The 14,828-nt window shown below is 36.3% G+C and overlaps 1 protein-coding gene across 50 annotated transcripts in view; it reads left to right on the top strand.

Moving 5' to 3' along the window:
- The window catches only part of TTN (titin), a 249,119-nt gene that overhangs the window by 71,171 nt on the left and 163,120 nt on the right, over window positions 1-14,828 (top strand). For all 50 annotated transcript variants that reach the window (XM_044303133.1, XM_044303118.1, XM_044303159.1 and 47 more), the window contains 28 exons: window positions 92-370; window positions 462-740; window positions 830-1,108; window positions 1,207-1,494; window positions 1,636-1,914; window positions 2,193-2,474; window positions 4,852-5,130; window positions 5,214-5,495; window positions 5,586-5,864; window positions 5,961-6,248; window positions 6,368-6,646; window positions 6,744-7,022; window positions 7,116-7,394; window positions 7,495-7,782; window positions 7,899-8,186; window positions 8,563-8,844; window positions 9,927-10,205; window positions 10,306-10,587; window positions 10,743-11,021; window positions 11,106-11,393; window positions 11,517-11,795; window positions 11,889-12,167; window positions 12,256-12,534; window positions 12,659-12,946; window positions 13,063-13,350; window positions 13,471-13,752; window positions 14,158-14,436; window positions 14,539-14,820. In XM_044303133.1, coding sequence (XP_044159068.1) covers window positions 92-370; window positions 462-740; window positions 830-1,108; window positions 1,207-1,494; window positions 1,636-1,914; window positions 2,193-2,474; window positions 4,852-5,130; window positions 5,214-5,495; window positions 5,586-5,864; window positions 5,961-6,248; window positions 6,368-6,646; window positions 6,744-7,022; window positions 7,116-7,394; window positions 7,495-7,782; window positions 7,899-8,186; window positions 8,563-8,844; window positions 9,927-10,205; window positions 10,306-10,587; window positions 10,743-11,021; window positions 11,106-11,393; window positions 11,517-11,795; window positions 11,889-12,167; window positions 12,256-12,534; window positions 12,659-12,946; window positions 13,063-13,350; window positions 13,471-13,752; window positions 14,158-14,436; window positions 14,539-14,820 — 7,893 coding nt within the window. The remainder of the gene's footprint in view (window positions 1-91; window positions 371-461; window positions 741-829; window positions 1,109-1,206; window positions 1,495-1,635; window positions 1,915-2,192; window positions 2,475-4,851; window positions 5,131-5,213; window positions 5,496-5,585; window positions 5,865-5,960; window positions 6,249-6,367; window positions 6,647-6,743; window positions 7,023-7,115; window positions 7,395-7,494; window positions 7,783-7,898; window positions 8,187-8,562; window positions 8,845-9,926; window positions 10,206-10,305; window positions 10,588-10,742; window positions 11,022-11,105; window positions 11,394-11,516; window positions 11,796-11,888; window positions 12,168-12,255; window positions 12,535-12,658; window positions 12,947-13,062; window positions 13,351-13,470; window positions 13,753-14,157; window positions 14,437-14,538; window positions 14,821-14,828) is intronic.

Below are 14,828 nucleotides of genomic sequence, written 5' to 3'. Positions count from 1 at the left end.
TAGTTTATTTGATTCATTTGGCATATTTTAATATTTAGAATTATTCATATGAAATGAAATACTTTATCCTACATTTATTTTCTAATTATAGAATCCCCAACTTTTAAAACTGTGTTTGAGCCCATTGAAGTTGTGAAAGGTTCTGATGTAAAGCTCTCCTGCGAAGTGATGGGCACACCACCTTTTGATGTAACTTTTTCAAAGAACAAAAAGGAGATTCGTAGTGGCAAAAAGTACTCACTTGTTCAAAAAGAATCAGTATTTGAACTCCACATTTTCAAGTGTGATTTTTCAGATGCTGGCGAGTACCAATGTACTGTATCAAATGAAGCAGGAGGCTGCTATTGCACTGCTTCTGTCCATTTGAAAGGTTAGTTGTAGCAGAGCAGGTATTTTTAATTAATTATTCAATTATGAAAAGGCAAAGTTAACTTTGATTTAAATACCTTTATCTTACTTAGAACCCCCAACCTTTGTCCAGAAGATAGAAAATTGTACTACAATTCTTGAAAGCTCCGCAGTTTTCCAGTGTGCAATTGCAGGTTCCGATCCTATAACAGTATCTTGGATAAAGGGAGATAAAATTATAGAGCAAGATGGCAACACCAATATTACTTTTGACAACAATATTGCTACTCTCTATATAAGAAAGGTTGATGCTAGCCATACTGGAAGATATACTTGTCAGGCTTCTAATGAATCAGGAACAGAGAAATGCTTTGCATCCTTAATAGCTCAAGGTCAGTATTAGGTGATTGTAGAGTACAATATTCTGGCCAGAATATCTCATTTCATTTTCAAATTAATATGACTCTAATTTATGTCACAGAACCAGCTCACATAATTGAGAGACCAAAATCAGTCAATGTATCTGAAAGAGACCCAGTGACTTTGGATTGTACTGTTGCTGGAACACCAGAGCTTCAAGTGAAGTGGTATAAAAATGGCAGACAAATTATGCCAAGCAGATATTACACCTTAAGCTTTGAGGATAATGTATCGAGCCTGAGAATTCAGTCTGTGACCAAAGAAGATAGTGGAGAATATACATTTAAAGTTGAAAATGATTTTGGTAGCAACAGCTGCACAGCATTTTTGACCGTTCTAGGTTTGTATTGTTGCTTCTTTCTGATATCCCTTACTTCCTTTCAAAATACGATATAAGAACATCAGGAGTAACTAGTTTTAATTTTCTTTGCTATACAGATCAAGCTATTCCACCATCTTTTACTAAAAAGTTAACAAAAATGGATAAAGTTCTTGGATCTTCCGTTGTAATGGAATGCAAGGTTTCTGGTTCACTACCTATAAGTGCACAATGGTTTAAAGATGGAAGCGAAATTTTGCACAGTGCAAAACATAGACTTGTCTGTCATGAAAACACTGTGTCTTTGACACTTGCTGATCTAGATGTATCTGACAATGGCAGTTATAAGTGCAAAGTAGTAAACGTGGCAGGAAGCGCTGAGTGCAGTGCCATCTTAACTGTCAAAGGTTTGGCATTATTTCTTCTTTAATATTTTATCACTCTTCTAATAGAATAACATTCTTTCTACAAAAAACTTTGGTATATATGAATGTAGCATTAACTCTTTCTTCAAAATGTTTTTACCCACTCTTTCTTCAACGTCGTAGAGCCTCCAAGCTTCATTGTAAAACTTGAAAGCCAAAAGGCGATACCAGACTCTTTGGTGGATTTTAAAGTGGAAGTGAAAGGAACGCCTCCATTTTCTATTAAATGGTTCAAAGAAGAGGTGGAACTCTTTACTGGACCGAAATATTTTCTTGGAATGGAGGGTTCAGTGGGCTTCTTGAATCTGTTCACAGTGGATGGTTCCAGCAGTGGGCGCTATACTTGCCAAGTTACCAATGATGTTGGTAGTGACACTTGTAGCACAATGTTGCTTGTAACAGGTGCGAGGATTTTCTGTAATTCTGTCTACTTCATGTTTGTCCTGCTTTATGTTGAAAAAATGAACATTTTCGAGTATCTTAGGAGCCTTACTTTAATCTGCATTATACAAGTAAATCTTAAAAATCAGATTATGCTAAGAGAATGTACACCTATCTTGAGCTTCTTATCTAAGCTTCATCATCATCATCACACATCTTTTCATTTCTTTCTCAGTATAAGAATTCAATCAGTTGTTTTGTTTATTAATTTATGGATCTTTTTCCCTTTGGAATTATAGAACCACCAAAGTTTATCAAGAAGTTAGAATCAACCAAAGTGATCAAACAGGGCGAATCTGTCCGGTGTGAATGCAAGATCAGTGGTTCTCCAGAAATCAAAATCACTTGGTACAAAAATGACAGTGAAATTAGGTCAAATGAGAAGTACACCATGTCTTTTATTGATTATATACCAGTTCTTCAAATTAACAACCTCAGCATCGAAGACAGCGGAGACTATACCTGTGAAGCAAATAATGATGCTGGGAGTGCTAGTTCCAGTATCAAGATTGTAGTCAAAGGTTAGAAGTACTTTTAAATGCATGCTTTCAAGTTACTGTAAAAGTTATGTTGTTAATACTAAGTAGAAGACTGCTTAGTGCAAAATCTGTAATCCCTGTGATTTCCAGTCGATGTAGCCTATTAACTCTACAAACCCTTAATGGCAATAGGTAGGAATAAGTTATTGTGATGTTTGTGCAGATTGGAAAGTAGTAGCTAGATTACTTATTGACCTGCATGAGTACTTCAGTAATAAGGAACCTCTTAACTGTTTGTTTTTGGCTTTAGAAAGCATGTAGTTCATGGTACAAGGTTTAAAGTCAACAATGCAAATGGAGTCCATTCTGTAGGCAGACGATTATATATCGGGATTAGCAGATATTTAAATATTTGTGGGAGAAGATTTAGTATACAGTGTCATTTATTATAATTTATTAAGTTAAATCTATGCTCATTCTTGGCTTTGGAGTACAGTGGGTGGTCCTACTCAGAGACTGACAGGTCTCTAGAGGTACACATGTTCGGAAAGTTGTTACATACTGATTTACTGCCCCCTGGATTCTAGTTCCAGAATAAGCAGATATTTAAATTAATAATATACAAGTTATACTGAATATTTCCCACAAAACTACTGAATATATAAATCTGTTCAGCTCCTACTGCTCTACAACAAGATGTCTGCAGATTGTACTGCATTTTCAATAAAAGCTTTGCTTTAAACTTTTATAGTCAGTTGGCCTACTAAATTAAAATAAATATTTAATATAGACCTGTCACAAGAAACAACCTCGCAAATAATAGGCAACACAGCACACTACATCCATAAAGGTTAGGCAGGGACTGTTAAATTATTTTGAAACATAGTGCAAAATGCCAAACTATTTCACATTTAGTGTTGAAATCATAAGTAGTCAGTTCATAATAAAGCCTGTATTACACTGGCAGATTTTCTGCCAGATGATTGCTAACAAGCGTTCAAAGTCACGCTCATTAGCGATCATCTGGCAGCGTAATACTGCTACCAATTACCAGATGTGCTCATTCATCAGGCAATCGTGATCTTTCAGTATGCTGAAAGATCATGATTTGCTGGCGACAGATTGTGCTGTTTAATCACTATCTGCTGCCATCAAATAACCAGACAGCAGGAAGATGAGCAATGGCATAATGATCGCTCCTCCCCATGCTATGAAGGAGATCGCTGCATGTAATAGCAGTGTTCTCCTCTGCTAGCGAGCAATCCTTCCTGACGATTGCATGCAGACTCAGGCTGTGTAATACAGCCTTATGTACTGAATTCTCAGTTCCACCAGAGTGAATGACTTCTTTCAATGCCGTAACATAATTCCTTAGGCTCATGAACGCTTTCACTGGAGGTGGCTCAAGAAATTGTTTCTGTGTGAGCTTTGATCTTTACTTAGGTAGTTGAGAAAACTAAGGTCAATTACTGTGAAAAAGCAAAGGGACTAAACTTTTAGGGGAATATTTATCAAATCAGATATGTCAGTTTTGTGGCTTAAAAATGTCGCAAGTCATGTCGATTGTGGCGCCATTTAGTCAAATTTTGCAATATATGGTGAGACTCTCGCCTTTTCAAAGTGGTCTATGTTTAAGAATTAATAGTGAGATTAGACCTGGATTATGGCACATTTTTGGTACGAAAGTCGCAACTTCACTCCAGGCATCTCCTTGGTGAACTTTTACAGACATATGTGTAAAACACATTGCGCTCACACCAAATATTTTATTTAGGTGTGCCATTCCATAAATTTGGTACAGAGCATAACACACAAAGCAAATGATAAATGTAACCCTTAGTACTTTATGCATTATTCATAAAGGCTATTTTTCATACTAGGCTTTGACTTTGTTAATGTGACTGGGGTGAACGTAAATGATGAGAAATATTTATTTTTCATTAGTTTTTCTTTAAAACACAGTTAGGCTTTGCTATCAATGTCCAATCAGTGAGGATGGCCGTGACCATTGCCAGTCTCTTGAATAAAGTAAGGTGGCGCTAGGAAGAAGCAGTGCCACTTCATCTCCTGAGGGTTCTGCTCAGATTTTTACTAAGGCCACATGGTTGGCCCATTGTAGTCAATATACAATCTACCATATACAAAAATTTTAGCAAATTAGAAAAGTAAACTATTCCGATTAGTGCCTTTTAAAAAAAGCAATTCCAAAAGAGCATTTTAGTGGCAAATAGGACATTAATTTAATCGCTAATGTTGCAAAATAGGTCAATGCTTCTTATGTGCTACTGGCAATGCTGCTTTTTTAGAAATAGCTACATTATTCTGAACGAAAAGATCTTCTGCATGCATTCTGATTATTACACTATTCTTTTCACACAATTTTTATACAATATAATAACTTCCATTAATTATCTTATAGAGCCCCCTGTGGTTAGCAAGAAACCTAGTCCAGCTGAAATCCTCAAAGGAGTGGATGTTAGTCTTGAATGTGAACTCTTGGGAACACCACCCTTCGATGTGACCTGGTTCAAAGATCGCAGGCAAATCAGAAGTAGTAAAAAGTACAAAGTAACTTCTAAAGACCAACTAGCTGCTGTTCACATACTTAATGTGGAGGCATCAGATATTGGAGATTACCACTGTAAGGTGGCCAATGATGTTGGAAGCGACACTTGCATTTGTAATATAAAACTTAAAGGTAAATGTCACACCATAGGTGATCAAATATTGTACTCTTTTCAGCTAGTATTCTTAAAACATCTGTGCATTGTTTTTATTCAGAGCCACCAAGGTTCGTGAAGAAATTTGAAAGCGTTACTGTTATCGCTGGTGAATCTCTTGAATTACAAGGATTAATCGAAGGCTCACAGCCAATCTCAGTTCTTTGGTTTAAGGACAAAGAAGATGTCATCAGGGAGAGTGAAAATATTAAGATTACGCATTTTGAGAATCAAGCAACTCTGCAGATTAGAAAGGCAGAACCAGCTAATGCTGGCAAATATGTTTGCCAGATTAGAAATGATGCTGGAACAAGGGAATGCATAGCCAACTTGTCTGTTCTAGGTAACAAATAATTAGAAAGAGATAAAAAAAAAAAATTAACTAGATAGATCAGTTGTAAAGTCTCTATAAATAATTGTGTTTTTATTTCAGAACCTGCATCAATAGTAGAAAAGCCTGAACCTGTAAGGGTTACGGCAGGAGATGTCTGCACTATTGAGTGCATAGTGGCAGGTACACCAGAACTTTCAGCTAGCTGGTTCAAGGATGGAAAAGAACTGATCAGCAATGAAAAATATAAGATCAGTCTCTCCAATAAGGTAGCCTCCATTAAAATCATGTCTGCAGATGGAAGTGACAGTGGAGAATATACCTTTGAAGTGAAAAATAATGTTGGCAAAGCCACCTGTACTGCAACAGTTGATGTTCTTGGTTAGTTTTTATTTTACTCTTTTTGGAGTATCAAACAATATACACAGCACTTTAGATTTCTATCTAAACTCTTTTTTTTTACCTTTCATTGAATAGATCGAGTTATACCTCCTTCTTTTACCAAAAAGTTGAAGGAATCAACTGGTGCATTAGGCTCTTCTGTTCTTATGGAATGCAAGGTTACTGGATCACCACCAATATCTATCACTTGGCTTCACAATGGAAGTAAAATCTTCAGTGGGGACAAATATACACCTGAGTTTACAGATAGTCTTTGTGTTTTAAAAATACATAACTTGGAGTCTGCAGATGCTGGTAGCTATACTTGTATAGCAGCCAATGTTGCTGGGTCTGATGAATGCAGTGCTACTATGTTAGTGCAAGGTGCGTACTTTCTTACACAGTATAGATTTCTTTTTTACTTTAAGACGAGAAGTATTTCTAGAACTATAAAGTGCTGTAAATATAATACAGTCACTAATTTTCTGCTAATTTTTCTTCAGAACCACCCTCCATTGTGACAAAACCTGAACCACTAGATGCACTGCCAGGCATGAATGTTGCTTTTACTTGCATTATAAGGGGTACACCTCCATTTAAGGTGCACTGGTTTAAGGGAAGCAGTGAACTAATTTCTGGAACAACATGTGTTATCAAATTAAAAGATTCAGCTGCTATCTTGGAATTGTATGAGGTTGATACACATCACAGTGGGGACTACTCTTGTGTTGTATCTAATGATGCAGGAAAAGACTCATGCACTACCCATCTGTTTGTGAAAGGTAACTTATAAAAACTCTTTGATTGCCAGGGGTCTTTGCGTTTGATTGCCAGTGTTCTCCGATTATTAACTAACAATTTTCTATCTTCTTAAATTAGAACCCGCTGCCTTTGTAAAGAAAATAAAAGACTACAGTGTAGAAACTGGAAAGCCCTTTATTTTGGAGAGCACATATACTGGCACCCCCCCTATTTATGTAACATGGGAAAGGAATGGAGTAGAAATAGCACAATCTGAAAGATGTAATTTTACTACAACAGAAAAATCTTGCATCTTAGAAATCTTAAGTTGCTCTAACGAAGATGATGGAGAGTACACTTGCCGTGTTGAAAATGAGGCTGGGCAGGACTCCTGTCAAGCCATGGTGACAATTCTAGGTGTGTTGCTATGTCATTTTCATATGTGGTTAATGTTTATTTTCTTAAGCATAGAAAGCTGAGGTTTACATGAATGTAATATTCTTTTGATAGAGCCCCCTTACTTTATTACACAAATTGAAGATACTGAGGCAACCGTTGGTGATTCAACATCTTTGCAATGTCAAGTTGGAGGAACTCCAGAAATTGTGGTATCATGGTATAAAGGAGATACAAAACTCCGGTCTACTCCAGGATGTAAAGTATACTTTTCCAACAACATTGCTACCTTAGCTTTCAGCAAGTTGGATAAAAATGACAGTGCAGAATATTTCTGCAAAGCTGAGAATTCTGTAGGATCAATTTCTTCTAAAGCAGTGCTTACAGTTCAAGGTGATTTTCTTATTTATACAAAGCATCTTCTTATTCTTCTTTAATTCTTGTGAGTAGAAAAGGTGAAATGGGTGTTGTTGACGTACTTATTCTTTTGCAGACCGTCTACTTCCACCTTCATTTGCCAGAAAAATGAAGGATCTGGAGGCAACATTAGGACAACCAGTGAAATTTGATTGTCGCATCAATGGTTCTGAGCCCATTGAGGTTTCTTGGTATAAAGATGGAGTACCTTTAACTGAGGATCATAATGTGCAAGTGTCATTTATGAATAATGTAGCTACTCTTCGCATTCTTGAAGCAGATAAGGATCATGCCGGCCTGTATTCTTGCACAGCTACAAACCTGGTCGGTACTGCTTCATCTACTGCTAAACTAACAATCTCAGGTTTGTTTATTAAATTTTCATTTGGATCAGATGGCATTACCCAACTGAATGGTTGAGTACATATTCTTCTTAGATAGTAATATAATAAGTGTTTTGCTGTTCATTTTGATTTGTAGAACCCAAGAAGCCACCATTCTTTGATAAAAAAGTAGCACCTGTAGGTGCTGTTCTTGGAGAAAGTGCAGATTTTGAGTGTCATATTTCTGGAACACAGCCAATTAAGGTGATATGGACCAAAGATAACAAAGAAATTAAAACAGGTGGAAGTTATAAGATAACTTACATTGGTAACACAGCCCACCTGAGAATTCTAAAAGTGGGCAAAGGAGATTCTGGGCTGTACGCTTGCCTAGCAGCCAATGATGTTGGGAAAGAATCTTGTTCAGCTGAACTAAGTGTGAAAGGTATTTTGTTAACTTAATGTTCTTAATTTTCTTTTTCTTTGAATCTTAAAACCCTATGTGACAAAAACATTCTTCTTTTTATTCTTAATTTGTTTGTTTCTAGTTTAAACGTTTGTGTCTTACTTTTCAGATCAAATTCAGAATGGTAAGAACTTTTGTTCATGTATGATAGAATAATGGATACAGCTAGAGAGTGACAGGGTAGTATTAGCTGGTCAGGAAGAAAGAGAAACATTTATATCCATAGCTGTTATTACACTAGTATATTCCTGTTACACATTTTAACACAGAAGACCCATTAATACCACAAGTCTAACATACACATTCTAATTTATCTGTTTGCTCAGATACTTACTTTCTTCTTTTGATTTCTTAGAACCTCCAAAGTTTGTAAAGAAGCTAGAACCCTCTCGAATTATGAAACTTGGTGGGTCGGCTCAGTTTGAATGCAAAATTAGTGGATCTCCAGAGATTAGAGTTGTTTGGTACAAAAATGAGACCGAACTTCATCCAAGTGAAAAACACAACTTGTCCTTTGTTGACAATTTAGCAGTACTGGAAATTATTGATTTCAGCCATGAAGACACTGGAGATTATACCTGTGAAGCTCATAATGATGCTGGCAGTGCAAGCTGCAGTACAACAATCACAGTGAAAGGTGCAATATTAATTAATAACCTCTTTCTGATGCTTACACCTCTCTTTATAAGCCTTATTAAGCATGACATAAGGAAAGTGGATAGTCTGCTATAACATTTGACTACTCTTTCCTTTTTTTTAATGAACAAGCATGTATTAGAAATACAAATTTAATCTACTTATTTACTTAGACTGGGACAAGTGTTCTGTGCAAATCTATTATACTTTTTCTGTATTATATAACATACCAAGTGCATTTCAGCTATAATTTTGCTGTATATGATTGTCCTTACTACAGCTGCAACACCTAAACCCCTATGGTGTTTGGACCATGTTCTGTTTGGGTGCTGCAGCAGGGATATAGAACCTAAAGCAGCATGTAGCCGCATTATGGCTGCCTAAAATGCACCTTAAATACTTTTACTATGAGTAACATTTGAATTAACTTTTAATCTAAAACATTAATGTTTTGTCTTTCAACTTAGAATTAGTGATAATATAAAATATCTTGCAATCTACAGTATACACATAAAAATGTAGGTTTATTATATAAACATTATTCTTTAGACCTTTAAGGGGCTGGCCACTTTCTGGCTACTGTTCAGCAACATGTTTGTAAGATGTCTATGTGCCATCATAAGGTATGCCTCTTTGTTGGCCAAGTCTTTTGTGCTGTCCACATAGATGTCCTGGCTGATGACAGAGGGTCATGTCACAAGAAAAATCACCTCTAAGTGATATCTCCTCCATTCAAATACACTGTACTTTCCATCCGCACTTCAGATTTGGGGTTTTATTGCGGGTGCAGTGTTAGAACGAGTCATGTGTTTGGTCATCTGACCCTCCTTCAGCGGCCATCTTATGGACAGGACCTGTCTGTGTATAGCACAGAAGATTTGCCTAAGAAGGGGACATGGCATACGAAATATAGGAAACAGCACAGAATATCAAAAAAAGCTATATAAGTATGTGCCAATTAGTCATAAACAGTAGCCCCGAAAGTGAGTAGACCCTTTAAAATATGCTATAAATGCATTGAATTTATAGCTTAAAATAGAAAATAACATACATATGTCATAAAAATATCTTTTTTATTTATAGAACCCCCTATTTTTGTTAAAAAGCCAACCCCAGTGGAGGTTGTAAAAGGTGTTGATGTGAGTTTTGATTGTGAACTTCTGGGAACTCCTCCATTTGATGTTGCCTGGTTCAAAGACAGGAGACAAATTCGAAGCAGTAAAAAGTTCAAGGTCACCTCCAAAGACACTCATGCTAGCATTCACGTTCTTAATGTGGAATCAGCAGATATAGGGGAATATCAATGCAAAGTTGTCAATGAAGTTGGAAGTGATAACTGTGTATGTTCTATCAAGTTCAAAGGTTGGTGGACACTAAAAATTACCCTTCTTTAAAATTGTGCACTTCCTATTTTCTTAAATAATATTAATATTGAATCATTCGCCATTGTTTTCTTTAATAGAACCACCACGCTTTGTGAAAAAACTCAGCGATTCTGCTTGCTTTATTGGAGAAACAGTAGAGTTGCACACTGTTACCGAAGGTTCTCAGCCCATTTCAATCATCTGGCTCAAGGATAAAGGCGATATTGTTAGAGAGAGTGAAAATGTCAAGATATTTTATGCAAATAATGTTGCAACATTGCAGATTGCCAGCACGGAGTCTTCAAATGCAGGAAAATACACATGCCAAGCCACAAATGCAGTGGGAGAACGAGAGTGTGCTGCACTTCTTTCTGTAATAGGTTGGTAACATTGAGAGAATAACTAGAGACTTATTTCTTTAGATTCTTTAGGAAACTAAGATTTAAGTAAATTCAATCATTTTGATCTTATACAGTAGACATGAGATGAAAAATCATCTTAACATGGTCTTTGAATAATTGTTATTCTTTTCCAGAACCTGCAAGAATTGTAGACAAGCCAGAGCCAATGAGAGTTACAGCTGGTGATACCTGTTCTCTTGAATGTACTGTCGCTGGTTCGCCTAAACTAATTACTAAGTGGTACAAAAATGCTAAGGAATTGCGCAATGACCAAAAATACTCAATTAGTTTCTCTAACAAAAGATCAACTCTCAAGATTCTTTCTGCTGATACGGCAGACAGTGGAGCATACACATTTGAAGTCATGAATGAGGCTGGTGAAAGCAGCTGCACTGTTTCAGTTGACGTTCTTGGTTAGTTTGGTTATACCTTCTTTGTAAAATAATATTTAATTATAAGGTGTATTTTATACTCATCGTAACACTGTCCCCCCACAGATCGGGTTATTCCACCATCTTTTACCAGAAAACTTAAAGATACCTATGGTGTATTGGGTTCATCCACACGCTTGGAATGCAAAGTGTCTGGCTCACTTCCTATTTCTGTTTCTTGGTATCTAAATGGGAGCAAAATTATGAGTAGTGGCAAACATGAAATCACCTATTCAGATAGCACCTGTGCCTTAGTGGTGAACTCACTAGAGTCTACAGATATTGGAAACTACACATGTGAGGCTTCTAATGTGGCAGGAACTGATGAATGTAGTGCATCTTTGACAGTTCAAGGTCAGTAACCAACAAAGGTTCTATTTGTTGATAGATGACAGTTTTCATATATAGTCTTAAAATGGTCATCTTTTCTTACAGTTTAGTTCAAACTCAATAATAATTATTCATTTACATCTCTAGAACCACCTTCTTTTGTGAGGAAACCTGAGCCACAGGAAGTTGTGCCTGGCTCTAGTGTGACATTTACCACTGTCATTAAAGGAACGCCACCATTTAAAGTTCACTGGTTCAGAGGAAGCAGTGAATTAGTACCAGGACCTAATTGTAATATCTCTTTGCAAAATTCATTTGCTGCTTTGGAGTTGTACAATGTAGACACATTACAGACTGGAGACTATACATGTGTGATAAGCAATGAAGCTGGCAAAGACTCATGCACAACATACCTTCTTGTCAAAGGTTAGTTATAGATGAAATTTCACACATAGCATGTGGCATCTCAATAGAATTACATATATTCATGAATGTATTTCTCTCTTTACTACTCAATAGCACCAGCAACATTTGTGAAGAAATTGAATGACACTAGCATTGAAGCAGGCAAACCTGTCACTTTGGAATGCACTTATGTTGGGTCACCTACCATTGTGGTTACATGGAAAAAGGATGGCAGAGACATAAGCCAATCTGAAAGATGTAGCATAACCACCACAGAAAAATCTTGCCTACTTGAAATATTTAATGCCACACATGACTATGATGGTGAATACACATGCCAAGTGGCAAATGAGGCCGGCAAGGATACCTGTAGTGCCTTATTGTCTGTCTTAGGTTTGTACCTATATAATGGGCATTTAACACATTCTTTTCTTGCTTACTTTTGTTTTTATGGTTTCTATAACCATTGTTTATTCTTTAGAACTACCTTATTTCATTTCACCATTGGAGCCATTGGAGGTTACTATTGGAGAGTCTGCATCTTTGCAATGTCAAGTGGAGGGAACTCCAGAAATAAAAGTTTCTTGGTATAAGGGAGACACAAAACTGAGGTCAACTCCTGCTTATAAAATGCAGTTTAAAAACAATGTTGCGACTCTAACATTCAATAAGGCAGAGAAGACTGACAGTGGTGAATATATATGCAAAGCCGAAAACGTTGTTGGATCTTCTTCTTCCAGTGCTCTTTTCACTGTACAAGGTGAACTTAACTTTCTTTAAACTTCTTATCCATGCTAGTTATGTATTTTACAAGGTTTTAAGGCATAAGAAAAAAGGTGTCACAATAACAAAGCATTTATAATGCTCTAACTTATTTTTTGCAGAGCGTAAGTTGGCTCCTTCATTTGCAAGGAAAGTTAAGGATGTTCAAGAAACTGTTGGTTCACCAGTTACCTTTGACTGTCGAATCAATGGCTCTGAGCCAATTGAGGTCTCTTGGTATAAGGATGGTGTTCTTTTGAGAGATGACAATAATGTACAAACATCATATATTGACAACGTAGCAACTCTTCAAATTTTGACCACTGGCATCGACCATCTTGGTCAATATTCTTGCACTGCTTCAAATCCTATTGGGTCTGCATCTTCTAGTGCTAAACTTACTCTCACAGGTTTGTGGAATCATAAGTATAAGACTTCTTACTTAATCTTCCAGAGATCTGGAGTGTCAAAACTCACAATTTTCAAGGGATATGTTACCATATTTGTATTTATGTTTTAATTCCAGAACCAAAATCTCCTCCTATTTTCGACATAAAACCCGAATCTACAAATGTTCCACTTGGTGAACCAGCCAATTTTGAGTGTCACATCATTGGAACACATCCAATCAAAGTCTCCTGGGCAAAAGACAATAGAGAAATTCGTCCTGGTGGAAACTACAAAATTACTTTTACTGAAAACAGAGCTCATTTAAAGGTCCTTAAAGTCAGCAAAGTTGATGCTGGTTTCTACACATGTTATGCCACCAATGAAGTTGGAAAAGATTCTTGCACAGCCTCTCTTGAAGTACAAGGTATGTTTGTAAGGCCTTTACTGTGATCCTCTGTTGGCTTGGATAGTGGCATGATATCCTTAAGACTATAGTAGTAAATCATACATTATATCATAATGTATTTATCTTTTTCTTCACAAGAACCCCCACGCTTTGTAAAGAAGTTGGAATCTTCTAAAGTCATCAAACAAGGAGATTCTGATAGGTTTGAATGCAAAATCAGTGGATCACCAGAAATAAGAGTTGTGTGGTTTAAAAATGATGCAGAGATTCAGCATGGTGGAAAATATACCATGTCCTTTGTTGACTCTGTTGCTGCGCTGGAGATAACTGAGGCCAGCATTGAAGACAGTGGAGATTACACTTGTGAAGCTCACAATGATGCAGGTAGCACGAGTTGTAGCACTTCACTTAAAGTGAAAGGTAAAGATATCTTCTTCTTAAAATTCATATCTTAAATGATAAAAGTACAAATCATTTTGAGTATTAAGTACTAATAGAGGGTCTGGGGAATATTGCACTGCATTTTGCAGTATATAACTTCTTTTATATATTAGACAGCATGTTTGTGTAATCTTAAAAAGCCTGTACATTATTTATTTTATTATTTAATTTTCCTACTCTAAATCTTGACAATAGATTCAGCAAAAAAAAAAAACAATTTTTGCATAGATAAAGCATAGAAAAACTCAGATAATGTAACTTTTTGGATACTTTATCATTGCCCCTTAAAGCTTATACGTATAAACCCTGCAATTTGGAATACAAAAAATCTTTCTATATAACACAATTATCAAAATAAGAACAATTGATTTTTTGGTATTGTAGAACCACCGGTTTTCATCACAAAGCCAGAATCTGTACTGACATTGAAAGGACTTGATGTAACTCTTACGTGTGAATTGCAAGGCACTTCTCCCTTTGAAGTGACATGGTTCAAAGACAGAAAGGAGATTAAGAGCAGTAAGAAATGCAAGATCATTACAGAAAATTATCTTGCGTCTATTCACATTCTTAAAATTGATGCTGGTGACATTGGTGAATATCAATGTAAAGCAGTGAATGATGTTGGAAGCGATACCTGCCAATGTTCTATAAAGATGAAAGGTTGGTAAAATACCCAAATACCTTTTGTGTTCTTAGGTTTCTCTTTCACAAAAGCAATTTTCTTTTCTATAAGAATCCTTATTAAGTATTTGTTTCTTTCAGAACCTCCAAGATTTGTTCAGAAGGTTGAAAATGTAACTTCTGTGGTTGGAGAACCAGCTCAGTTTCAAGCTGTTGTTGAAGGAACTCAGCCTATAACAGTGATATGGCTGAAGGACAAGAATGAAGTTGTCAGAGAAAGTGAAGATATCAGCTTTTCATTTACAGACAATATTGCAACTCTTTCTTTTGCATCCACCAAGCCAGAGAATACTGGAAAATACACCTGCCAGATCAAAAATGAGGCTGGCACACAGGAATGCTTTGCAAACTTATCAGTTTTAGGTTTGTGT

The sequence above is a fragment of the Bufo gargarizans genome, chromosome 8, assembly GCF_014858855.1.
Source record: "Bufo gargarizans isolate SCDJY-AF-19 chromosome 8, ASM1485885v1, whole genome shotgun sequence".
Taxonomy (NCBI): Eukaryota; Metazoa; Chordata; class Amphibia; order Anura; family Bufonidae; genus Bufo; species Bufo gargarizans.
The sequence above is the reverse complement of the archived record's forward strand: the minus strand, read 5'-3'. Positions and strand labels throughout refer to the sequence as shown.